The 25,683-nt window shown below is 39.1% G+C and overlaps 1 protein-coding gene across 1 annotated transcript in view; it reads right to left on the bottom strand.

Moving 5' to 3' along the window:
- The window catches only part of adcy1b (adenylate cyclase 1b), a 57,142-nt gene continuing 31,459 nt past the window's right edge, over positions 1-25,683 (bottom strand). The window contains exons 6-20 of the mRNA XM_039649864.2: positions 24,511-24,669; positions 24,275-24,416; positions 23,850-24,005; positions 17,339-17,533; positions 13,548-13,645; positions 12,707-12,791; positions 11,496-11,585; positions 11,154-11,413; positions 10,908-11,034; positions 7,114-7,230; positions 6,890-7,036; positions 6,706-6,804; positions 6,512-6,626; positions 5,870-5,994; positions 1-3,414 (exon numbers count right to left, since the gene is read on the bottom strand). Of these exons, the coding sequence (XP_039505798.2) occupies positions 3,094-3,414; positions 5,870-5,994; positions 6,512-6,626; positions 6,706-6,804; positions 6,890-7,036; positions 7,114-7,230; positions 10,908-11,034; positions 11,154-11,413; positions 11,496-11,585; positions 12,707-12,791; positions 13,548-13,645; positions 17,339-17,533; positions 23,850-24,005; positions 24,275-24,416; positions 24,511-24,669 (2,236 nt within the window). The 3' untranslated portion in view covers positions 1-3,093. The remainder of the gene's footprint in view (positions 3,415-5,869; positions 5,995-6,511; positions 6,627-6,705; positions 6,805-6,889; positions 7,037-7,113; positions 7,231-10,907; positions 11,035-11,153; positions 11,414-11,495; positions 11,586-12,706; positions 12,792-13,547; positions 13,646-17,338; positions 17,534-23,849; positions 24,006-24,274; positions 24,417-24,510; positions 24,670-25,683) is intronic.

Genomic DNA, 25,683 nt, shown 5'->3' with positions numbered 1-25,683 from the left:
TACAAATGCAGATATATATTTTTATAATAATGACCAAAAGACATCAAACATGGAAAACAGAACTAAACACACCATCACAAAAGGAGAAACACAAGGGCTTATGCACAAGACTGACAGGACACACCAGCAAACAAAGCAAAACTACAAACTAAAACACAAAAGCACAAAGAACACAAACAGGAGATACATAACAGATCTATGATGTCACGCCTCATGGCCTTCAAGCAGAAAAACACAGTCGTTGTACTTCAATACTCTCTTTATTACAAAATATGCTTATATTGCTGAGGTTTACACTGTACAAAGGACAGTATATCATACATCGCTGTATTTACAAAATACACTTCCGTATATCAGAGCTAAAAGGCAAATGACTTCAACCACCGCAAGCATCAAATAAGGCAAGAATACTGTGTCGACAGTACAGAGATGCATTCGAAAGAGCGACCCCGAAGACTCAAAAACATCAGCATGAAAATAGACATTTGCCATAGAAATATTGTTTCCCCTTCTTCAATGACTCACAAACAGTCTCATAAATGTACAGAATCTGAGAGTGGGTTTTGTGCTTGTAAACACGCACCAGAGTGTGTGTGTCAGCGCTCGTCATGGACAGGTCGTTGACCTCCATGTCAACAGATAGACCTCATTCCCATCAAAGCGCCGCCGCGCTCGGTAAACACCACGCTAACATCTCCATACTGGAGAAAACATAGCGTCAGTCTTTCAACAGAGCTAAGGTGAATGCTGATGACAGAATCGTGTCCAATCATTACACTTCAGATTAAGATTTCAGAAAATTGGCACATATTCAGCGTGTTGAGGTCTATGTGTGCAGTGGGGTCCAAACGTCTGAACGTGGAAAGAAAAGGGAAGATTATGTGCTATGACTTTAAAGTATTTCCGATTGTGCTCTATGTCTTCATTTCTTCATTTCTACACTCATCAAAGAATTTGCTATATAGCGTCAGACGTTTCGGACCCAACTGTATTATAAATGTCATATTGCAGTTTATAGTGTTGGAACAGTCTGTCAGTGTGACCGATGATGATGATGAACTTTCTGTAGACTGCTATTAAACTCCCTGATTTCTCTTGTTCTGTAAACACACACTGCTTTGAAACAATGCGTACTTTACATATAAACTCTGTATCCTGATGTAAGGCTTTGGAAGCATCGGATATATAGTTTTATTGTATTGTTATTAAATCAGAGTGCAGCTATAACATTGGAGAGCTCTATATCAACCCTTAGAAACGTGTGTCGCATGTGATGAAGATGTGTTTAAAAATCCAGTGCACTGTTAGTTTGGATGCGGAGCGTGTGCTTCTTCTATTGCCGTCACTCGAATGCACTGGAGAGTTTCATACAAAATAATGCACAAACTCTAATTGTAAGAACATCTATGTACAGTTCATATAAGATGTTGGCTTAGGATGCATGCCTTGCAAAAGATCACTTGAGGCTTTTCCTTCGTGTTTCCACTCGCGTCTCTGTGGACATTCACAACCCATTTGCTTCAATGACTCGAGTGGGAAAGAAATGCAGAACTTATCCAGGAGGAATTGATGTGATGGTGAAACGTCAAGTGAAGAATCATTCAATCAGTGTAATGAACTGGTAAATCAGTGTGTCAGATGCAGGGAACGTTCTGTCAGAGTTACGAACAAACGTTCTTCCAGTCACGTTTATCTGGTCTTTAAAGGAACTGTATGCAAGAAATTTATTTCAATTAAACATACATTTTCCCTGATTTGTCACTAGACATTAAGAAATCATGTTCATTTTAAATACTTATATGACTGAAAACAGCAGTCCGGCCAGGATATTGGCATTTAACCCTAAAACCGTATTCTGGACAAATGTGGGCAAAATAGTTTTGATTTATTTAAAAAAAAAAAATATTTTCCTTGATTTGAGCGGTACAAGACTTGGCTACTTTTCCTGAACACACATTTTTTTTTTGACTCAATTCTACAATGTTAAGTGGGTGAAAAAAAAAACTCCTTAATCTTGTATTTGGGTCAAAATGGGCACCCATAGAAATGAATGGGAAAAACTGTAATTTAGAGCAGTCTAAAATAAGCCAAAATAAGACAGCAAAGTCACTTCATCTTTAGGTTTTAGCTCTAAGAACTTATTGGAATGATATTTTAATGTAGTTAAAAATTTAAAAAAATAAAACATAAAAATAAGCATAATTTACATGGAAAATATGGTACTCTTTGAAGTAAATAAATTCAAAAATACCCCCAAAATAAAAATAAAACACCATAAATGGATAGACAAAACTTTATCGAAGACAGTGATATAACATTTATAATAAATAAAAAATAGGATTAGTCCTCTGTGCCCACATTTGTCCACAATTACAGGATTAAGGGCTATAAAAGTGAAGTTGCAGCCCTCAACCGATGTTGATGTTGTCATGTTGTGTTTTGGTCTGATGCTCCGCCCTCCACCAATCGACCAATCACGGAGTCAGTAGTGTTGCGGCATTCGGGTTGCCAGCTCTGCTCTAGTTACCCACATCTGCGGATACAAACGTGTCGGAATTGGATAAAAAAAAAGTCTAACGTTACGAAACCAAAAAAAAAACTCAAAATGAATCTGAAATACTTTGTGACAAAGCCAAAAATATATATATTAACAGAAAAAAATATTTAATATATATTAACAGAAAAAAACCTCACTGTGTAGGACTCGTCACTTGCCATTGGAAGCTTCTTGCAGTACCAGTTTTGGCCACAATCTTGCATACGGCTCCTTTAATAACGTTCTCAAAACGTCAGAACAAATACATTATTTATTATATTTTATCGTTCATGGAACGTTTTTACCCGAAACGTTTAGTTGGATGTTCGTCTAACGTTTTTTCAGAACGTTCAGAGAACATTTAAAAGTAACGTTCCCATAATGTTGCAAAATGATAAAACGGAACGACCCATTAACATTCGCATGCCCACGAAAGAAAAAATGTTTTTTAAAACATTTTTTTTAAAAATGGAGATTTTGAACTATACGGGAAATAACTTAAAGGGACACATCTGTATAATTGGGTGGAAAGGGAAGACCCAGTTGATTGTGTGTCTCTACACCTCCTCCTCTCCGACTGAAGGCACATTGGAGCTGTGAGCGTGTGTCCCCGCGGCGCTGCTCATGCCCAGCCTGGCGGCCAAGCCCGAGGCCACGGACGAGTTGCTGCCGGCGTGGGTCCGCGTGCTGCTGGTGCGGGCGATGGCGTGGACCCTGCGCTCCAGGCCGCCGGTGTGATGGGGCGCTCGGATGCCGGCGTCCTGCGCTTTGCCCTCCAGGAAGTACGTGAGCATCTGACCTTTGCCCTTCACGCTGACATTGCCGCGACACACCAGATCATAGTCGTTCTGAAGCTGGCGGTAGACGTCATCCGTCACCTGGAGGAGCATTTGTGTTCAAATCAATACAGTTTGTACACATACGTATGCAAAGTCTTGTTTGTTGTTACACTGCATTTCATGGGTGTTATGCTCTTTTCTAGCCTGGGAAAACCCAGACAACTTGCGTCAAATTTAGATTTTCTCTGAAAGTTAGTCTGGCAAAGAGCTCATTCAAGCATTTCCAATCCGTCGAAATCGCGGCACCAATCAGAAACGTTGGGGCGGGGTTTACACGATGACGACAGCACTGGGATTTTGAAGCAGATTTTGTAGCCTATATTACAAAGATGGATGCCGCCGTCGAACATAACTCGCTCGAATCAGCCATCGCGTCTGTTTTAAGCGATTTGAACGTTTCCTTTTTGTTAAAAACCGCTCTGCAAACGTCATCTCCTTCATCGCTCTGATTGGTTTTAGGTCTACCCGCGACGTCCGCTGGTGACGCCCCTCTGGAAATGATTTGTCTATGACGCTTTGCCAGACCATAACTCAGTTACAACTGAGAATGGACTGGTTTTAAAGGAGTAGTTCACTTTTGAAAAAACTTTTGCTGATAATTTACTCACCCCCATGTCATCCAAGATGTCCATGTCTTTCTTTCTTCAGTTGAAAAGAAATTAAGGTTTTTGATGAAAACATTCCAGGATTTTCTCCATATAATGGACTTCATTGGGAACCAAACGGTTCAAGGTCCAGAAGAAACTTTAAGTACAAACTGCAAACATGTTCAAAGGGCGATTCCAGGCGATGAATGAGGGTCTTATCAAGCGAAACGATCGCTCGTTTTATAAATAAATAACAAAGTTTAAGTTTTATAAGCTCAAACGCTCGACTTGCTCTGTTCTGTAACGCACTCCTGTACGAACTCGTTCAAATCAAAATGAACAAGTCTTTTTCCGAGTCATTTGGTTCATTCGGCGAAAGAAACGAACGAAATGATTCAGAAAAAGATTTGTTCATTTTGTTGAATGAGTTCGAACAGGAGAGTCACGAACGTGCACCACAGAACAGAGCAAGGCGAGTGTTTGATCTCATAAAACTTAAACTTTGTTATAAAAAAATGAGCGATCGTTTCGCTTGATAAGACCCTTATTTATCGTCTGGAATCGTTTAAAGGCCTTTGAACAGTTTGGTTCCCATTGAAGTCCATTATATGGAGAAAAATCCTGGAACGTTTTCATTAAAAACCTTAATTTCTTTTCGACTGAAGAAAGAAAGACATGGACATCTTGGATGACATGGGGGTGAGTAAATTATCAGCAAAAGTTTTTTGAAAAGTGAACTACTCCTTTAACCAGACTAGCTCTTTTCATGTCTTGTTACTGATTCATCAAAATGAACGAGTCATTTTGTTTATTTAAGTGGCTTTAAATGTTCTACTTTTAACAGCCAGATTCCCTGAGGTCTTGCACCTGTGCAATCTTGATCATATTCCCAATTTAGAAATCATTATGATGGAGCCAAAGATAAATAATTACTTTACCGTGCGAGTCTTTCGTTTATCTGTCACGTCACTAGTTTTTTGATTCTCTTTACTCTTTTCTGCCCTATTGCCCAATTTAGATTGTTTGCCCATCTCTTTGAGCTTTTGCCAGTTGTATGGATTACGACTCTGGTTTATCCCAATAGATCTTCCCTAGTCTTGGAGCAGTTCGTTACAATGTTACAATTAAAAATATTTTTTTTTTTATAAAAATAGATTTTATTTGCATTACAATAATACTTTATTACTATGAAAATTGCATCACAATTGAACTGTATGTGCACATTTAAATTTAAGGCTTTTGAAGACCTGCACAAATCAAATGAATACTGCATGGATGGGCAGAGCATGTAATAATGCCGATTTAAACCATTTCACAGTTCAAATATCCTAAAACATTGCAAAAAATAATTTTCTTATTATTTTTGTCTTGTTTCCAGTCAAAATATCTAAAAAATGAAGTGAGTTTTTGCTTAAAACAGGCAAAAGTATCTGTCAATAGGGTAAGGGAAAATAATTATTCATATCTAATTTAGTTTTTTTATCACTAAATTAGATATCTCTTCTTATGTCATTTTACTTATCAAGTAAATTCTTCTTGATTTAAGAATTGTTTGGTATAGACTGGAAACCAGACAAAAATAATGAGTAAAAAAGCATTGTTTGCAGTGTACATGTTTTGATTAAAAAAAAGTAAAAAGTTTAAAATAACAAACCTTCCATTTCAGCCTGAACAAATTTTTTAAAAGAAAAGGGATGAGTAAAAATGATAAATTAACACATTTACATTATTTAAAAGAAAAAAAAAAGGTTTGTTTCTATATAAAATGTTAAAGATCCTAAAAGTAAGCTTTACTTTCTTTATGCAAAAATGTATTTTATATTTTTCCTTTAATTTTGCCATGCGATCTGAACATTTTTTCTTATGGTGAAGTCACATGCATCCCCGTGTCTGGCATATAGCGGTACCTGGATCTTCCCCGGGACGCCAGTGCTGTCCATTCGGCTGGCCACGTTCACCGTGTTCCCCCAGATGTCGTACTGTGGCCGTCGAGCCCCGATCACCCCCGCTACCACTGGACCCACGTTAATACCTACACACACACACATCAGAGCACAACCTCAACCTGAGAACGTGAACAATAAATGTCCCAAAATATGATTTTTGATTGTGAGGTTATTGTATTTGGTCATTGCAGTATAGTAAAACTTGTATAAAATATTTTTATTAAATTTTTGTATAATTTAAGTATTTAGATCACCCACAAATTAACATTCTGTCATTATTTCCTTATTTATGCAAACCCAAGATCCAGAGCAACATATATTGCATTGACATGTTTTACATGTACTGCACATGAATGTCATTCCAAACCTTGTTTTATTAAATGTTTAATGTTTCTAGTGTCCAGAACAGTAAAACACAAACCACTTTGACTTACCGTCACTGCTAGAAACAGGTTTGTACATTCACAAGTAAATGATGAACTGAATAAATATAAAATTTGTAATTTTTTCTCAAATATTAAAAAAAAGCTCTAAAATATAATTCCTGCTTCTACAAATGCTAGAAAGTAGTGAGGCGAACCCCGCAGGTTTATCAAAGCTTACCCACTCTCAAGACGAAATCATTATAGGACTGATAGTTGATTTCATCCAGAACGTCGAACATTTCAATGGCGTAGTCTGCTATGGTGCTCAAGTGGGCGGCGGTGGACTTCTTCGCCTATAAAGGAGACACAAATCATGTTCACAGATGTTCTGTAGGTATGTCTGCATTTTTGAACATTAGCTGATTTAGGGACCTTGGTGCCAATGGTGGGCACCAGCCCGACCGCCGCCATGTATGTGCTGCCGATGGTCTTGATCTTCTCGATGTCCTTGTAGCACTCTTTGTCCATGAGCTGCAAAACAGGATTGAACAGGCCTTAAATAGATCAGGAGTGCCAGCACGATCACAGGAATGTGCTGTAAAAGCAGGAAAATGACCTCGTCGAAGTCCGCGATGATCTCGTTGAGCAGTCGCAGACACTCCACGCCCATGTTGTTTCCATCCAGCTCGATGTAGAAGTCATTGAAGTTGGGAATGGAGGCGAACAGCACTCCCACCTGAGCATAGGACTGGTAATAAAGATCCTGCCACACGAGAACCAGACAGTCAGCTCAACCATCTCTTGCATTAATGTGCTCGTGACACTGACGCGTCCTCTCACCATGTTTCTGGGGTTGGACAGCAGGAAGTGTTGCGCCACGTGAGCCGGCAGCAGGTTGAAGAGAATCCTCTTGTTGTCCAGTTTGACTTTCTCCATGCCGTCTCTCTCCTCCTCGGCCTGAACACACACACACAGAGGAAGACACGTTCAGTGGGATAACCCCTGCGGACAGGGAACGTTCGGTCAAAGATATGAACAAACGTTCTTCCTGTAACATAAAAGGATCTTTAAAGGTATCTGGCCTGTTCTCTAAAGTTAACGTTAGCACAAAAACATTGTTCATGGAAAGTTTTTTCTAAAACATTTTAGTTCGTCTGACGTTTTTCCCAGAATGTATAAAAGTGTCTGTCAAATGCATAGAAATGCCCCAGTCTACTTAACCCTCTGGGGATGGATTGGGCGGTACCGCCCAAAATTACATAATTTTACAAATGTGTGCTTATCTTAAAGCCACAAGGTGGCGCTCTTCTACTTGAACATTTTTTTTTATAAAGCTGGCACTCTATTTTGATGTGAATTGTTGCATTTATTGAAAAAATAAATAAATAAATAAATAAATATCAAATAAAAATATGTATAGACCATTTCACAAGATGTAAACAACACTGGTCCAGAAGCACTTCCTGTTTCAGTTTTTTAACACTACAAAAAAGCTGGGCTAAAATACAACCAACAGAACATTTAAAACTGAATCAAAAAGTTAAACAAACATCTTTAAGATGTTTTCTTTACATGTGAAATAAAGAAAACAGTTGCAGACTGAAACAGGAAGTGCTTCTGGACCAGTGTTGTTTACGTCTTGTGAAATGGTCTATATTAATTCTAATGGAAAAAATAGCTCTTAAAAATTATATAATTAATGCAAAGTATCGTAAAAAGCTCTGAAAATTCTAAATAATAATCAGAAAATATTATAGAACAAAAATATATTTGAACGGTTATCCTGGGTAAAAGTAAAGTTAAATTTTAAGGCTTCGTCCATTTTTGACCGGGAGGAAGCTAAGTGTAACCAATTTACGAAGAAGCCTAGAGGGTTAAAAACTAAGACTGCCGTCTTCCTCAGATTCCGCTGAAAACAGTTCAGGATACCCGGAGATACCCGGCTTGTATACACACCGCCAAAGGCCAATGAAATCGATGTTGTTTGGCAGTTTCACGAGCAACAACCAATGTAAAAATTGCCGATGGAGAAATGTTTTTCTTACCCAATCAGGGGAAGGTTACCATGACGTATTCTAGCAAATCGGAGGACTCTGTAGCCTTGCAAGGGGTGGTACTATATAGTAAGGGATATGAGCAAACAGCGTCGAGTGGAGGAGACGACAGAAAGCGAACGGACGCTTCGAGTATAAACAAGGCTTTACGGAGCGAGAGCGCACTGAGATTTAAATGAGAGAGAGACAGAAGAATTATAAGATATATATACATACAATTATAGCATTATTTATTATTTTAGCTCTTTTATGATGGCAAGCAGTAAACGATTTACGGTGGAACAGGCTCTGGAACAATTACTGGACAGTGACAAGGAGAAAGCATTGCTAAGAAGAAAAAAAAACGCCTGGGACGATTTGTAAATAAAGGTAGATTTTTAATTGTTCTTTACACATTTTTTTTTAACAATTACACATGTCTGTCAGGCAAAGACTTTGACAAATATATTTTTTGTTCAAAAACTGTTCACTGTTGTTGTGCGATGTGTGATTTTCAGAAATAAATGACAAAAATCGAATTTCCGTTTTTGAAATTCTCTATTATATTGTACATTTTTCACTCATACTTCCTTTAAAAACACATTACATGCATGCTTATGTTAACTTAGGGTCTTCTGAATCCATAGATACCCAACACATAGACAGTGTTCCATCTCCATTACATATAGTTTATATGCCCAAATGTAAAAATAGAGAAAACGGACCAAAAAGGTTGCAGATATCAGCATGATGACGAATGCGAGATACACAAACACCAGCTTTAAAGAGAGGGTTCAAAACACGCTTCAAGTTTCGAAATCGAAACCTTTACAAATCTTTTGTTTTGAATCTTTTGTCACGTGTTTTCAGTGAACGAGGCTTCGTTACGTCATAACTGTTTTGAAAAGTTTGGAAACGTCAATGGTTCACCGCTGGAGCCGATGATCTACTGATGATTTACTGAATGTCTATTACCTGAGTATGAAGGGTGTCTATTTTCTGATCTCTGGTGAGTTTTATACATTTGTAGATGTTTTAATGAGGTATTTGTGTCATTAAAAGGAATAATAATAGTTAATAGTCTCTTATTGGCCTGTTTAGCGGAGACTTGTGAAACACACAAAACAAGCCATGAAAATCGATAAAATAATACATATTATTCAGACACTCAATATTTAATGGAATTAGATAAATAATTAATTGCATCTAATGGATTACATTTCTAATAAAACATTTACAATGGGTGTGTAAAAGATGATTTATGCATGTTTGGCCTGAGTTTTCATTGCATCACTGTTCTGAACAGAAGACTTCATCAGCGTTTGTCGATTTAAATGTTTCGAAACAGTAAATCGTTTTGTGAAGCAATTGGTTTAATTGATTCGAAGCTTAGAAAAAGCTTTCTCCCATCACTACCAGACATCAGTCCAAGCGAATCCGTAAGAGCAAACGTGAAAACAGGCCAAATAATCCAAATAAAAAAGGGGAAAAACCTTAAATCAAGTAGAAAAAATAATGTAAGGTCCAGCACAGGTAAATCCAGTCCAAAAAAAATAATCCAAAACACTCAGAGCTGTTTGCAAGGTAAGATAAACTTTGCACTGAGGTGCTTAAATAGGTCACCAGTAATTAGCCTGATGCAATACAGGAGCAATAATGTCCAAACTCGGGGAAAGGGGTCTCTGGTGGTGCTCAAGTAACTTCACAACTAAATGTGCACTAGTTAAGAGTATTAGTAGACTGTGGAGTGGACTGTTCAGTTCGGTAGTTGAATTTGTTGCCATGTAGGTGCAAAGTTACTTATAATTAGTAAAATGTCTAAAGTGGGATATTGAAATAAGAGAGCAACGAGAACTTAATTTTTTTTTAAATATAAATATATATATATTAGGGCTGTCAAACGATTAATCGCGACTAATCGCATCCAAAATAAAAGTTTGAGTTTACATAATAATGTGTGGGTGCACTGTGTATAAACATTTTGTATATATATATAAATACACACACATGCTTGCATATTGAAAAAAATATTTTTATTAATAAATATTTATATTTACATATCATATTAATTATATATAAATCTATATGCAGTATATACATGAAAATATTTCTTAAATATATGCAACCATGTGTGTGTATTTATATATATAAAATAATTATACACAGTGCACCCACTTATATTATGTAAACACAAACTTTTATTTTGGATGCGATTAATCGCGATTAATCGTTTGACAGCCCTAATATATATATATATATATATATATAAAATTTTATAATATATATTGTGTGGTTTTCATTGATTTTTGTTTTCCAAAAAACACAAAACCTCATATAAAGCCCAATGGGAAAAACAGTTAATGTTTTTTTTTTTTCCACAGCATCTTTTCTAAATATATATTCTTTTACAAAAAAAAAATAAAGTGGGAATATCGAAATAAGGTGTTACCCACAATACTTTTGCTAAGAGAACTTATACCATTTACTTAAAATGTAAAATTTATTCAAAAATATTGATCTGTGACAGACGTCGGCTCAAACATCATAGGATTGTCCTACAGTCAATACTGATCTGAGAACAGTCGGGTGTTCTGCGCGTACCTGAGTGGCCCAGAGGAAGTCGAGCCGGAGTTTGAGGTCCATCTGTCTGGAGTGAAGGGCCAGAGCGGTGGAGAACAGCAGCAGGGAGACGATGGGCTCCAGACCCCGAACACTCAGCCAACCCCAACTACACCCCAAACACACATCAGCAGAGAGTCAACACCCTTATTTCCATTGCTCACTGGAACCATCACAATACACAGGCATCTATAAATAACCGTGTTTAGAAGATCAGCCGTCTCTCACCCTGAAGATTGTCTCAATCTGCTGAGCTCCAGGACGGTGATGTACAGCACCACCATTAGCAGTAACAGGATCATTTTAGGCAGCCAGGACACTCGCAGGAACAGCGCCATGGTCAACGTTCCCACTATGCAGGATAGGAAGGCGTACTGGGCGCCTTCACATGGCAGCTCGGCCATGGTGCGGTTGAGCCCTCCGGCCGGGTCAATGATCACGATGGAGCGCGTGGAGTTAGCGGGCCAAAGCCAAGGCAAACATCCCACCTGAGAGAGAGAGAGAGAGAGAGATTGATGATACTACACATGGCTTCTTTACAGTATTGTAAGTGATTGTAAGATGATTTACCACACAGGCCTGAGCCACAGCGTAGATTAAGAGCACTATGAACACACACAGAACGGTCCGGATCTGTATGGTGAGGCACCCTGGAAAACACTGACACAGACAGACAGAGATTAGAGAAGACTCGCATGGTGGAAGACCAGTTTACAAAATATGAACAAGTCAATCTACTTAAAGGAGTAGTTCACTTTTGAAAACACTTTTGCTGAAAATTTACTCACCCCCATGTCATCCAAGATGTCCATGTCTTTCTTTCCTCAGTCGAAAAGAAATTAAGGTTTTTGATGAAAATATTCCAGGATTTTCTCCATATAATGGACTTCAATGGGAACCAAACGGTAAGACAGTTTCAGATGCAGCTTCAAATGTCTTTAAACGACACCAGACGATGAATAAGGGTCTTATCATGCGAAACGATCGGTTATTTCAAAGCTTATTCCAAAAATGTAACTTTTCTAAGGACAAATGCTAGCCTTTCTCCATTCTGTGAGGCGCGTTTGCAACGTCACGTAATACGTAATTACGTTCAAAAGGTCTCGGGCGACGTAGCCGGAAGTACAGAGTCAGAGTGTTTACAAGTTGAACGCATAGGTTGAACGTGAAAACTAACTCAAACGCCGTTTACAAAAAAGGAATTAAAAGGTAAAACAACGATGTCGGACGATTTTGATTCTGTACTTCCGGCTACGTCGCCCGTGACCTTTTGAACGTAATTACGTATTACGTGACGTTACAAACGCGCCTCACAGTATATTACAAGGCTAGCATTTGTCCTTAGAAAAGTTACATTTTTGGAATAAGTTTTGAAATAACCGATCGTTTCGCATGATAAGACCCTTATTCGTCGTCTGGTGTCGTTTAAAGACATTTGAAGCTGCATCTGAAACTGTTATTAACTGTCGTTTGGACCTTGAACCGTCCGGTTCCCATTGAAGTCCATTATATGGAGAAAAATCCTGGAATGTTTTCATCAAAAACCTTAATTTCTTTTCGACTGAGGAAAGAAAGACATGGACATCTTGGATGACACGAGGGTGAGTAAATTATCAGCAAAAGTTTTTTCAAAAGTGAACTAATGTTTTCTGAAGATGAACAAAAATCATTTGACTTTAGACTTTTGGGTGAACTAACCCTTTAATGCAATTTTATATAGCAGCCTTTACTAACTTTCACTGCAATGCAGCTAAGAAAAGCTTAATATTTACACACATTACCTGAACTCTCGTGATGTACAGGTACATGATACACACGACTAGGAAGCAGATGCAGAAGACCAGCAACACCAGCACAACAGTCCCCCTGAGAGCCACACACACAACAAAACATGAAAAATAATAATACTAGTCAATGCACAGAACAACTGACACAAGTTCAGCACAGATACTTCTTCTAATGACACCAACCTCAGTTTACAATCATTAGTTTAGTGTTGTAAACATAGAAAAATGGTACATTCCGACGCATGTGTCGTGATTTAAAGGGGAGCGTGCAAACCCTACTATTTCATTACAGAGCTTCAAGAATACAATACAAACAACAGATCACATTAAAGTGCAGCTTAAAAAAAATATTATGCCTAAAGTCTGTTTTGGCGGGAAACTTATTGTATTAAACATTTAAAATATTGCATGTCAGATTGATATTTATGTTTATTGTTTGACATTTTGATCACTGATTGGATCATTTTGCCTGTGATGGCTCTCACGACAAAGAATATTTAGAAGTTGTGAAGAGTTGGATTTCACTGAGAATCATCAGTTTTGATGTGCATTTAGTTATTGTGAAAATTGTACTTACTCTTAGACACTTACAATACTTCAATTCAATTTGCTTAAATACTACATTCAAATCTGATGTGGAAAAGAAACTAATTGTTCAATTGTTTATTGAAAAAAAGGGATTGAGATAATCTAATGTATAAAACATAGCACGCTCTAGAGATTGTCACTTTATGTGTAGCGATGAACCCGGTCAGCCTGAAGGGGGCGTCCTCATAGTATTGACCATGGAGAATGTTATAACTCGTGTGTCTGAGTGAACTCCTGCTGTACGTACTGTGGTGTGATGAGAAGGTAGAGGACGCCGAACAGAGCAGCAAGGACGAGAGACAGAACGACAGCGCCGGTGAAGTACTCGTCATTCAGCTGATGATACTAAACACACACATCACACGGTCAATGCCATATTCACAGAGCACTTGCTTACACATGGTCAAAAACAGAAGAGATGCTGCTCAAATTCACGTGATTCAACCGAAATCTTGAGTTTATACCATGTCCTAACCAGACTCAACACTGCGGCGTGATAAAAGGCTTCTTTGTTGTAAAGGCACAGTTTCTGTCTTAACCAGCCACAACAGTGATATGTGACGATTCAGGTACTGATTATGTGCTTTATTTAATGTTAAAAGTGTCTAATGTGAGTTTGAATATCATTTATGATTATACTGAAAGCGATAATGGATAATTCACCTCAGAACTTGAGAATTTAATTGAAGGACAATAGAGCCAGACCGATATATCGGCAGACCGATATTAGGCATTTTCCAAACTATCGGTATCGGCAGTTATAATGGCCGATAAATTAATATTTCAAAAATAAAATAAAAATGGACGAAACACGCTTGAGAACCTCAGAACTTGAGAATTTAATTAAAGGACAATAGAGCCAGACCGATATATCGGCAGACCGATATTAGGCATTTTCCAAACTATCGGTATCAGAAGTTATAATGGCCGATAAATGAATATTTCAAAAATACAATAAAAATGGACGAAACAAGCTTGAGAACCTCAGAACTTGAGAATTTAATTAAAGGACAATAGAGCCAGACCGATATATCGGCAGACCGATATTAGGCATTTTCCAAACTATCGGTATCAGAAGTTATAATGGCCGATAAATGAATATTTCAAAAATAAAATAAAAATGGACGAAACACGCTTGAGAACCTCAGAACTTGAGAATTTAATTAAAGGACAATAGAGCCAGACCGATATATCGGCAGACCGATATTAGGCATTTTCCAAACTATCGGTATCGGCAGTTATAATGGCCGATAAATGAATATTTTAAAAATAAAATAAAAATGGACGAAACACGCTTGAGAACCTCAGAACTTGAGAATTTAATTAAAGGACAATAGAGCCAGACCGATATATCGGCAGACCGATATTAGGCATTTTCCAAACTATCGGTATCAGAAGTTATAATGGCCGATAAATGAATATTTCAAAAATAAAACAAAAACGGACGAAACACGCTTGAACCATGTCATGAGTGTTGAAGTTGTATAGTTTGTCCACCAAAGGGGAATCTACACCGTTCCTGTTGGCAACACTCGTTGAGTTGGTCACGATACATACATTGCTTGAATAACAATTAAAAGAACATCCCCATCAGTTCTCTTAACTCAAATAAGCATGACAAAATTTGTGACTATCATGTCCAGTTTAAAAAATAAATTAAAAAATAAAATATCGGCCGATATATCGGAATATCAGATTTTAAAACCCCAAAATATTTGTATCGGTATCGACCTTCAAAATCCTTTATCGGTCGGGCTCTAAAGGACAAGTGATAAGTGTATTCAAGAGTACTCTATGACAAAGACGGTTTCGGTCTCTCGGTATGTATTTTTAATCATGTGAAAATGCCGTAATATTTATGAATTTGATTACGTGCATATCCATTTGTTTGTGAGTCCAGTCAGTGTGCCTGCAGAGAAGCTCCGCCCACACACTCTTCTGATTGGTTGTGAATTGTGATTGATTACAGTCGACAGACAAACTGCTTGTTGTTGGAATCGTATCGCTTCGAGTCTGGTGTGGACACAGTGGTATGGTCACATTAGTGAAATTTTTGCGAAGTTTCACGGCAATAAATGTCCATTATGATCTATTTTCAATAGTGTAGCGATGTATGAAGTCCCTTTCAAACCAAGCAGCTTTCTGCTGGTCAGTGCTGTGAATCCTTGAGAACTTCAGCTAGAAGTTAACACTCACATATATAATTAAAGGGTTAGTTCACCCAAAAATGAAAATTAAGTCATTAATTACTCACCCCCATGCTGTACCAACCCCGTAAGACCTTCGTTCATCTTCGGAACACAAATGAAGATATTTTTGACTACCGTGGCTCAACTATATGTTTATCAAGCGACGCGAATACTTTTTGTGTGAAAAAACAAACAAAAATAATGAGTTTATTCGACTATTTCTTTTCTTCCTTGTAGGCCAGAAACGAGATTTCCTTAGATTTCCACGATGCATGCGCGAGAACTGAACTGAAGTAGTGTAAAGCAGATCGCAATTCTCGCGCATGCGTCGTGGAAATCTAAGGAAATCTCGTTTCTGGCCTACAAGGAAGAAAAGAAATAGTCGAATAAACTCATTATTTTTGTTTGTTTTTTCGCACAAAAAGTATTCGCGTCGCTTGATAAACATATAGTTGAGCCACGGTAGTCACATGTGATATTTAAACATTTTCTTCATTGACTTTCTGGGCCGTCAAGAGCCAGTCCCTTAGGCAGCCAATGTGGTAGTTATACAGCTCTCAAATTTAATCAAAAATATCTTCATTTGTGTTCCGAAGACGAACGAAGGTCTTACGGGGTTGGTACAGCATGGGGTACAGCAACTCAAAATTTAGGCCCGAACCCAGAGTACCCGCCCATACCAAGTTGGGATAGGAGTAGCTAGAAGTGAGGAGATGTGGTGGTGGAGGGATGCTGGAAAACTGACATAGACCAGAGGTGAGTCTGCTGTATATATACCTCCTGATGGTATTGAGTTGACTGGATGAGCTCTGTTAATTAGGTTAATTATCTAAACGTGCTCTTCCTGAACTTTGTTAATAAAAAATCATTTGGAAAATCTTTCATCCTCAGACAAAATTCTGTATTTCTGTTGAAATAACTGGATTTCACCAGAAAAAAATTTTCCGACCGCATCCAACCGTTGGAAGTGTTTAAAGGAGAACTCCGGCGAACAATGAACCTTTGGTCTAATAAAACATCGGTACATAGTCAACTGTTCTCTGAGATTTGTTTTCATGATAATCGAATGTAAAGAGTTTTATCTCTAAAAACTGTTTAGCGTATAATGCTAGTAATGGGGGCATTGACTAAGTAAAAAGAAATCGCTAGTTTATACCACTAACAAGGCTCAAAATAGCCCCACACTAACGCAGTAACATAATGAGGCTCCATACATGCAAAACGAAGCATTGAGAACTTTGTAAGTGTACAGACCGTTTAATAAGAAGATACTTTATGAAGACAGTTCACTTCGCATATACAGACAGGAGCCATCTTAAAAAATAGTCTCGATAAGTCAAACCACGAACGTCGTGCTGAGTGATCTGAACTGTATGAAGTTCAGCGAACTTCTGAACTGTATGAACGGCGTTCGGGGATCGACTTATCGAGACTATTTTTTAAGATGGCTCCTGTCTGTATATGCGAAGTGAACTGTCTTCATAAAGTATCTTCTTATTAAACGGTCTGTACACTTACAAAGTTCTCAATGCTTCGTTTTGCATGTATGGAGCCTCATTATGTTACTGCGTTAGTGTGGGGCTATTTTGAGCCTTGTTAGTGGTATAAACTAGCGATTTCTTTTTACTTACTCAATGCCCCCATTACTAGCATTATACGCTAAACAGTTTTTAGAGATAAAACTCTTTACATTCGATTATCATGAAAACAAATATCAGATAACGATTGACTAGGTACCGATGTTTTATTAGACCAAAGGTTCATTGTTCGCCGGAATTCTCCTTTAATCTCAGTACAAAACACAGTGATGACTGATGACACGTGTTAATGAAGTGTTTATGGCTCTCACCCGGTGCTCTCTTTCAGAGTCTCTGTACATGAGTGTGAGGTAGTTCAGGTCAGCCGTGTCGGACTCCGTCTGCCGGGCCTCGATCAGACGGCTGATGTAGCGGTTGACGCGTGTCCCCGGGCTGCTCTGCGCGGCGCTGGCCGCCGTCGACGTTCGGTTCCTTAGCTTCTCCGGTGCAGAGCGGAGTACCCTCCTCTGCCAACGGACGATCACATCATGAAGCTGTGAAGCCTTTATCAGACTGTCAGTCCAAATCTGATTTTTGTGCATATCCGATTGGAATCCAATCATATATAAGTGGCAAAAAAAATCACATTTTGGGCCAGATTAACTAAACAGGGCAAACACGCGTAATGATGGGATGGGAGAGGAAACTTCTGCGGGTGAATCTACTGACAAGGCGCAAATTAAAGAACACAGTCGCAGCAGCTCATTTCCATAATGACCAATGCAATCTAGAGCAACTAGTGATCTACTAACAACACAGTCACATCGAATTAAAAATAACGTGGCTTTGCAAATTATAAGTGTCTTCCTCTGGCATTCCAAATAAATGAAGACGAGTGGAGAAGATTCTCTCCCCTCTATCACATGCTGTCTGATCCATGTGGTTCCTCCTCCTACAGCAACTATCACAGCATGTCAAGCACTAAATGGATTAACGCATGCTTTTTCTGGGCGTTAAATAATGATGCAAAAATATACGCAAATACCAGTAAGTTGACTAGCGCAAACCTTGCATGATTCATACTCTCCTCCCATAAATTTTGCATCTGAAAAGGAATTTCCTACAAATGCAAATGAAATAAGATCAGCCGCAAAAATAAGTGTGTCCATGCCTTTTCATCCCTCATTTTTCACTGCATGTCTTTAGTAAATCCTGACAGTAGCAGAAGAGGTGGTACATTTTTGCATTTCAAATCTACATTCATATGTGGTTTGAAATCCTTTTCACATTCATTCCACATTAATGGGAATCCACTTCTGTCCTGACTGCTCTAATCCGATTTTGCGTAGCTTATCTGCCTTTATATCACACCAAGTAAAATGTTGAAGGAAAACATGGTACTGGTTCCCTAAGAAGGGGAAATGAGACGCTATGGGGAATGCCATCAGTATGACCGGTGTCTGAACCAAAGATGCCAATCTATTGGCCAAAAGCAGTCTCTAGTTGCGTTTCCACCGCAGGAACTTTCCCCGGGAACTAGGAACTTTGGGGTGGTACTCGGTGTGTTTACACCGCAGGAAACAGGGTCTAAATGAAGTTCCGGGTAAAAATTTCCCCCAGAAGGTGTCTCTGCTAGCGAGGTAGTACTTTTTCAGAGTTCGGGAACTTTCGGGGTGGGACTTGTGCGCTGAACATGCTGATTGGTTCTTACCACTTGTTCTTTCTGCCCGATGGCGCACGTTCGTCCCATCCATCTCACGGTCAATGTCCGCTGATAACAAACGTCTACTTTTATATCTAGCATTACGAGGTTTCTGAATACGCTTTGGGTGCTCGTCTCTTTTCTGCCGTTTTGTTAATTACCTCGTTAGTAAACCAATCGCACCAAAAGCAGCAAAGCTTGAATCTCCTCCATACAAACCTCAAAACAAACGCGCAGAATGGGAGGAGCAGTCGCACTCAGTTCAACGTCACTACATAATCTTCCCGCCCCAGACCGGTACTTTAGTCCGCGGTGTTAATGCAGTAAGCAGGTGGTCGGGCAAAAAAAGTTCCTATGAAAAAAGTTCCTGGGACAAATAGTTCTTGGTAATTGCGGTGAAAACACGGCTTATGACATCATGAGAGGAGTGCCCGTGAGTATTAGAGGGCGCCTGCAAAATACATCATCAACTCTTTTGTCTGAAGGAGATGTACAGGCAACCTGATGCATAGCAACAAGACTCTTGGTTCCCTTTCTCTGGGAACCAAGGTTACAGTCGTAACCTGGACATTCCCTTTTTAAGTGGAACTACGACGTGGCATCTTGAGTTGATGCTATGGGGAACAAATACACACTCCACCATGCTGAGAAGGTGCCTGCCTTAATATGCTGAGTATGTAAATCATAGTAGCAATAAAGTAACCCGACTCTATAGGTCAATCAGATTCAAGGTGCGTCAACCCCCAGGCACAAAATTGCGAGCCACACTTCTTGGTGGAGCCAGTCCCTAAGCTATAATTTCTCTAATAGCAAGAGCAATTTCAACTTCAGTGCTCTATTGCAAGGGAAGTCCCGGCATTATAACCTTCCACCCTCCCTCAAAGGGCAGGTAAAAACCTAAAGGCCACAAGAGCAAGTTTCCGACGGTAGCTATGTCAGTATATTGACAAAGACCTCAGGGAGTAGCTTGTCCAAAAGGAATACTCAACTACAACCTTTCATTCACCACTACTTCACCACTACTAAAACTCTACATATCAGAGACCTACAATCACTAATTGAGCCAGTGCTGTTACAACACCACTAATAACTAACTTGCCAGGTCCCCTAGGACGGTATAGGTTGACCAGAGTTTTGAGTGATACCCCCTATAGGGGAGCATAAAGTCCTAATTTAGGACCATTGTTGGGGAGGAACAGTTGGATTCAGATTAATTACAATTTCATCTACTCTGCTCCACCCTAAAGAAAAGACAGGGAGCATGTCATTAAGATGCTTTCAACCCATATTAATAGTTTTTAACTCTTATAATGCTGCTCAGACAAGGGGGAGCCAATCCCTACTTTAACTTCAAGGGAAGGTTGAACATGAGAGTTACAAATTTATTCTAACTACCTGGACTCTATACACCAAGGAGACTGCAGGGGAGCCATGCCCTACTTAAAGATCACAGATAATTAGGGGAGAGTACCTCATACCCTACCTAAATAGTATGCCTAATACTCTATAACCAAGACTCAAAATACCCAAGGGAAACACCCCAGCATCCTCGCTAAGGGGATCGTCAGGAAGAGAGCAAACCAAGGTAGAGAATAATAATAACTCCAACCCTGTTCACCCTCAATCAACCTAGATTGCAGGAGCACTTGTCCCATTTAGTGCATTATAGTAGACACCTTTACTAAAAAGAGGGGATGTTTCTAATAACACGTACTCACCTCAAGAAATGTTTCAGAGGACTGAGCATGACAGCTGGCCTTGGTGACAGGAGAATTATCTATATTATCACTGGCATCCATGTTATAATGAGACTGAACATTGAACATGATCAGTCATCAGTTTGCAAACTGGTAGTTTACATCAACCTTTATCAGTAGCTGATTGGGTTGATGCAATAATGCCTCAGCTTCACTGCTCAATCTTAAAAATACTGACAGGTGCTGCACATACTGGCAAGGAATTAAATTGCTTCCAGAAGCAGTACTCACCCAATTATAAAGGACTGTCTGTCGACCAATGTTAGCAACATGCACCTTATAATTAGTCCACGACAGAGCCAGTTGTCAGCGCTCACACCTCAAAGAAATCCTCCTCGGAGAAGTCGTGGGAGACGGGAGGGTGGAAGAATGAATAATGAGCTGCTCTTTCAAAGAGCCTTTTAGCAATCACTTCCATGAGGTCCTGCCTTCTGTTCTTAGCAGCGCAACGCTTCTGCCCCCTGCTCCTTGGAGGCGAGGGGATATAGGAGCAACCATACTAATCTTCTGGATAAAGCCCAGAAAGCTTAGAGGAGGCAGAGGGTCTGGCAGAGGGCACCTCCTTGAAACTCTTGACAACCATCTCAATAGAGCTGCCAAAGAGTCCCAAATGTGAGATTTTGAGTGTCCAGGAGAAAATATTTATCTTACTTCTTAATCCCCAAGAGGTTTAGCCTCTCTGTAACCTCCAAGGCTGCCACAGAATGGGCAATGGCCGTCGCAGTCTCTTTGGTGGCTTCGAGTGTCAGTTCGGCCACCGCCTTAGGAGACAGTCTATGTCCCTGATTCAAGTCCTTGAGGAGGTCAGCCTGCTATGCCTGCAACAACGCCATGGTGTATTTTTGGCGTGTTTGGCGTGGCTTTGAAGGCAAGGCCGAAGCCTAAAGTGAAGATGCAACACCCAGTGAAAGATAAACCGCTAGTGATTAAAGGAAAGACGCGAACCGAGTATGGTTTCTTCCAAGACTTCTCTACCTCACAATGAAGGTCTGGAAGAAATGTTAGGCTCATGGGGGAAGGACATTCATGGCCCACTAGGAAGCACTTGTCCAAATTACCACGAACAAATAACCGGTGAGTGGTGTGGACCATTCAATCCAATAGTTCCCCATTTTCAGGGCTGATGGGAGAACCAGACTCAAAACATCATCACGTGGTTCTCCAATCACTTTTCTGCAAGCACACTTCAAAATCAAGAAGATCGCTTGAACTGGCTTGAGGAGATATTTAAATATTTATTTTGTTCCCGTATTCCTCAGCCAGCTCAACTTACAACCCCCATGATTGTAGTCACCAAGCTGTCTTAGCAAACCCACGAGGCCCAGGCGATTGTCCCTCCCCCTCAAAAAGAGAGACAAGCGTGATCAGAGCTTCGTTAACATTAACTTGCCACAGTGGGGACATCCAGGTCCCTCTGGAGCTGCACGTGTATGCTCCAGGTTGAGACAGATCTCCTCTAGTGTAAGGAATCACCCACATGGAGGAAGACACTGACGAATAACTCTTAGATTCACAGATGATGTCATAGACTGGCATCAGCCAATCGACTGGCATGTTTGGTGCACATGTTCAGATACCTGGCACGTTCCCCACAACGACGACTCCAGTAGACGTTCCACTTCGAAAGGGAAACAAGGCTTTGCGTCCCACTTTATAATACTGTAGGTGTATTTAACTACTAATCGTTTTGTACTTATGTACTTATTTTGTTGATGTTGCATTGAAAACACTGCTGACATTGAGGTGGGATACGGGTGAGGTTAAGACAGGTTTGGTGTTATGGGTAGGTTTACGGGTGGATTAAGGCTACATCTACATTAATCAGGATACATTTGAAAACGGTGATTTCGTTTAAAAAAATGCTCTCCGTCCACAGTAGCGTTTTTTCAAATTTTCTTTTAGTAAGTTTCTCATCCACACTGGAATGTCATAAAATGCTGAGCTGACCTTACTAGGCATGCCTAAACCCTGACAATAGCTCACTGAGAGGATTTGGACGGAAAAATAAACAATAAATTTGCATAATTCCATTGGCAGGATTATTTGATTTAGCAAAATACTGTATCTCAGCAGTATTTTTACAAATTATCAGTCATCTTTGCAGGACTGTGATATGCAAAGTAACATATTTTAGCAAATGTGTAAAAGTGAATAGCACATAACAGGCACATTACTGGTATAAACATGAATATCATTGGTACAATATGCGTCACATGATTAAACATGCATCATCGTTTTCAAATACCTTCTTTTTGACAGTACATACTACAACACCAAAACAGCGTTTTCAAATTTATCCACTTTGGAGAGCGTTTTCAAAAATATAAACGCCGTTTCAGTGTGAATGGAAGGGCAAAACAGAGAAAAAAAACCATGCGTTTTCAAACGCATCAGTGTGGACAAGGCCTAAGAGAACAATAGTGTTATTACAGATGTAATTAAAGTTAATTAATTAAAAGTATTTTTAAATACAAATACAATGTAAAGCATGCATGTACAATATAAGTGCATTGTATCAAATGATTCATTCAGCAGTATTTTCAATTTTGATATTTTTAGGTCAAACCGTTGTTGTCCGTCAGTCATATAATGGAGGTCTATGGTCACCACCTCAAAGAGCATGAACAGAGAAGTCCAAATTAAACATGATTGAATGACTCGTGAATGTAAGTACACAGTGATGGCCTGAGCGGTTTTTGTGAGAAAACAAACAGTATTTATATCGTTTTTACCTCTTGTAACCACAGCCATGTCCAACTGATCTGAGGGTAAAAACGATATAAATACTGTTTGTTTTCTCACACAAACCACTCGTTTCGTGTCATCAATGTGAACTTATATTTACGAGTCATTAAATCATGTTTAATCTGGACTTCTCTGTGCATGCTCTTTCAGGTGGTGACCATAGACCTCCATTATATGACTGACAGACAAAAACGGTTTGACCTAAAAATATCAAAATTGAAAATACTGTGGAAACAAAGACACCTACATCTTGGATGCCCTTGAGGTAAGATAAAACATACCAAAAATTACTTTCAAATCGAACTATCCCTTTAAGTTGTTGCGAGTGAAAATGTAGAGTGAAAAAATACAATATACTGCTAGTCAGCCTGGTCTACAGATGCTAGTGTTGTTTTTGGCATAGACAAAAAATACAGTTATACCAGGAAATGAAAGAGTGCCACAGGACACACAATCAGATCAGAACAGTTGTGATACACACCGTGGACAGTCAATAATTTAGATCATGTTCAAAATGTATAAACAAATAATGGGATTTGGACTGAAAGTGTGAACGTAGCTGGGATAATCTGAACAGCTGTGTGCTTTACCAAAACATACATTCATTTTACATTTGTGTCCTCGTTTAAAAAGACATACCTTGTCCCCGTCCTCACAGTTCATGACGTTGGAGAAGGGGATCTCAGCCTTGAACATCTTGCGGCAGTGCATGAGCTGCACTAGTAAGTAACACACGGTCTTGAACTTCATCTTTTTGGCAGGTTTGATGTCTGATAGGATCAGACCAGGAAAAATCTGAAAAAACACACACAATAGAAGTGAGTAGATCCAATATGCAGACTGAATATGAAAACTGATATGAAAATCAACAGATATAGGTCCCTCAGGGACCATCCATTTGAAACGTGAGCTAAAAAATATAAAAGTGTAAAAAAAGTTACAGAAGTAAATAATTTTTAACTAAAATTGCCATAAAACCAAAGCAAGTTGTGTCCAAATTTGAAGTTAAAATCACAAAAATGTAGGTTATGAGATTTGTCGAGGAGTGTGATCTTCACACACACCTTCCTGCGGTGAGATGGCACTATGAAGAAGGTCTCGATGTCGTGTTTGAGCAGGAACTCGTGTCTCTCGCGCCCGTTTCCCGGCTCCACCTCATAATCTCCATTCAGACACTCCAGTGTGGAGCGTGTGATGTGCACCTTCCTGCGAACCAATCACATGACAGGACCACAGTCCTAAAACTATCCAAAACAACACGTCGGGCCTGACTCTAAGTTGAGCTGGTTGAGATGCTCACCCCGGCAGTCCGCCAGCCTCCATCATGTTGGCCAGCGTCACGTCATTGGACCACACGTCGTACTGCCACTTCCTGAGGCCCAGCACGCCACAGAGCACGCGTCCCGTGTGCAGACCCACACGCATGTTCAGGTCCACCTCTGTGGCCTCGGCCACCGACCTGACGGCACAATCACAGTCTGAGCTTTCATCTGTCATCATTAGTTTCACCAGTTCCTTATAATCTTTAAGCTAATAAGGTTAAGCGGATTTGGCTTTGCTAGTTAGCACAGTTTTCAGACAGGAGAGAGAACTAAAATGATGGGTAGAATAAACATATGGCAGGACTTTTACTTTCTATAAATAAAACTATTTGATAACACCTACGATATGGTTCATTAGTTAACTTATAGTTACAATACTTCTTTTCATCTTAGTATAAATTAATTTCAACACTAATACTTTATTAAAATCGTGTTAACATTAGTTAATGCACTGTGAACTAACACGAAAGGCTAGATTTTATTACGTAACTAACATTATCAAAGATTAATAAATACTGTAACTAATGTATTGGTCATTGTTAGTTCATGTTAACTAATGAACCTTTTTGTAAATTGTAACCAATTATTTATACTACCGGTCAAAAATATGTAAGATTTGAGACGCTTATTCTCACCAAGACCATGAAAAATACAGTGAAAAATAGTAATACTGTGAAATATTATTACAATTTATTAAAATAACTTTTTTTATGTAAAAATATATATTTTAAAGATACCCTATTGTGCTTTTTTGGATATTACCGTCACAGCAGGATGACGCAGAGATGAGGTATAGCAGGATCTATTTGCAGCAGTTATGATTTATTAATAAACTCAACATAAATATTCTCAGAATAATTGACTTTCAAAAACAAATTAATGTATATAGATAGATAGATAGATAGATAGATAGATAGATAGATAGATAGATAGATAGATAGATAGATAGATAGATAGATAGATAGATAGATAGATAGATAGATAGATAGATAGATAGATAGATAGATAGACTGTATATTGTAATGTGTGCGTATCTAGCTGTTGTCCAGCAGGTGGTGCTGTCATCACACTGATTTGGCGCTGACAGAAGCACACACACACACACACAGTGTGAAGAGATTCAGATCAGATCATATTTGATGCATTGTGGG

Source organism: Pimephales promelas, chromosome 5, assembly GCF_988280905.1.
Source record: "Pimephales promelas chromosome 5, fPimPro1.hap1.1, whole genome shotgun sequence".
Taxonomy (NCBI): domain Eukaryota; kingdom Metazoa; phylum Chordata; class Actinopteri; order Cypriniformes; family Leuciscidae; genus Pimephales; species Pimephales promelas.
The sequence above is the reverse complement of the archived record's forward strand: the minus strand, read 5'-3'. Positions and strand labels throughout refer to the sequence as shown.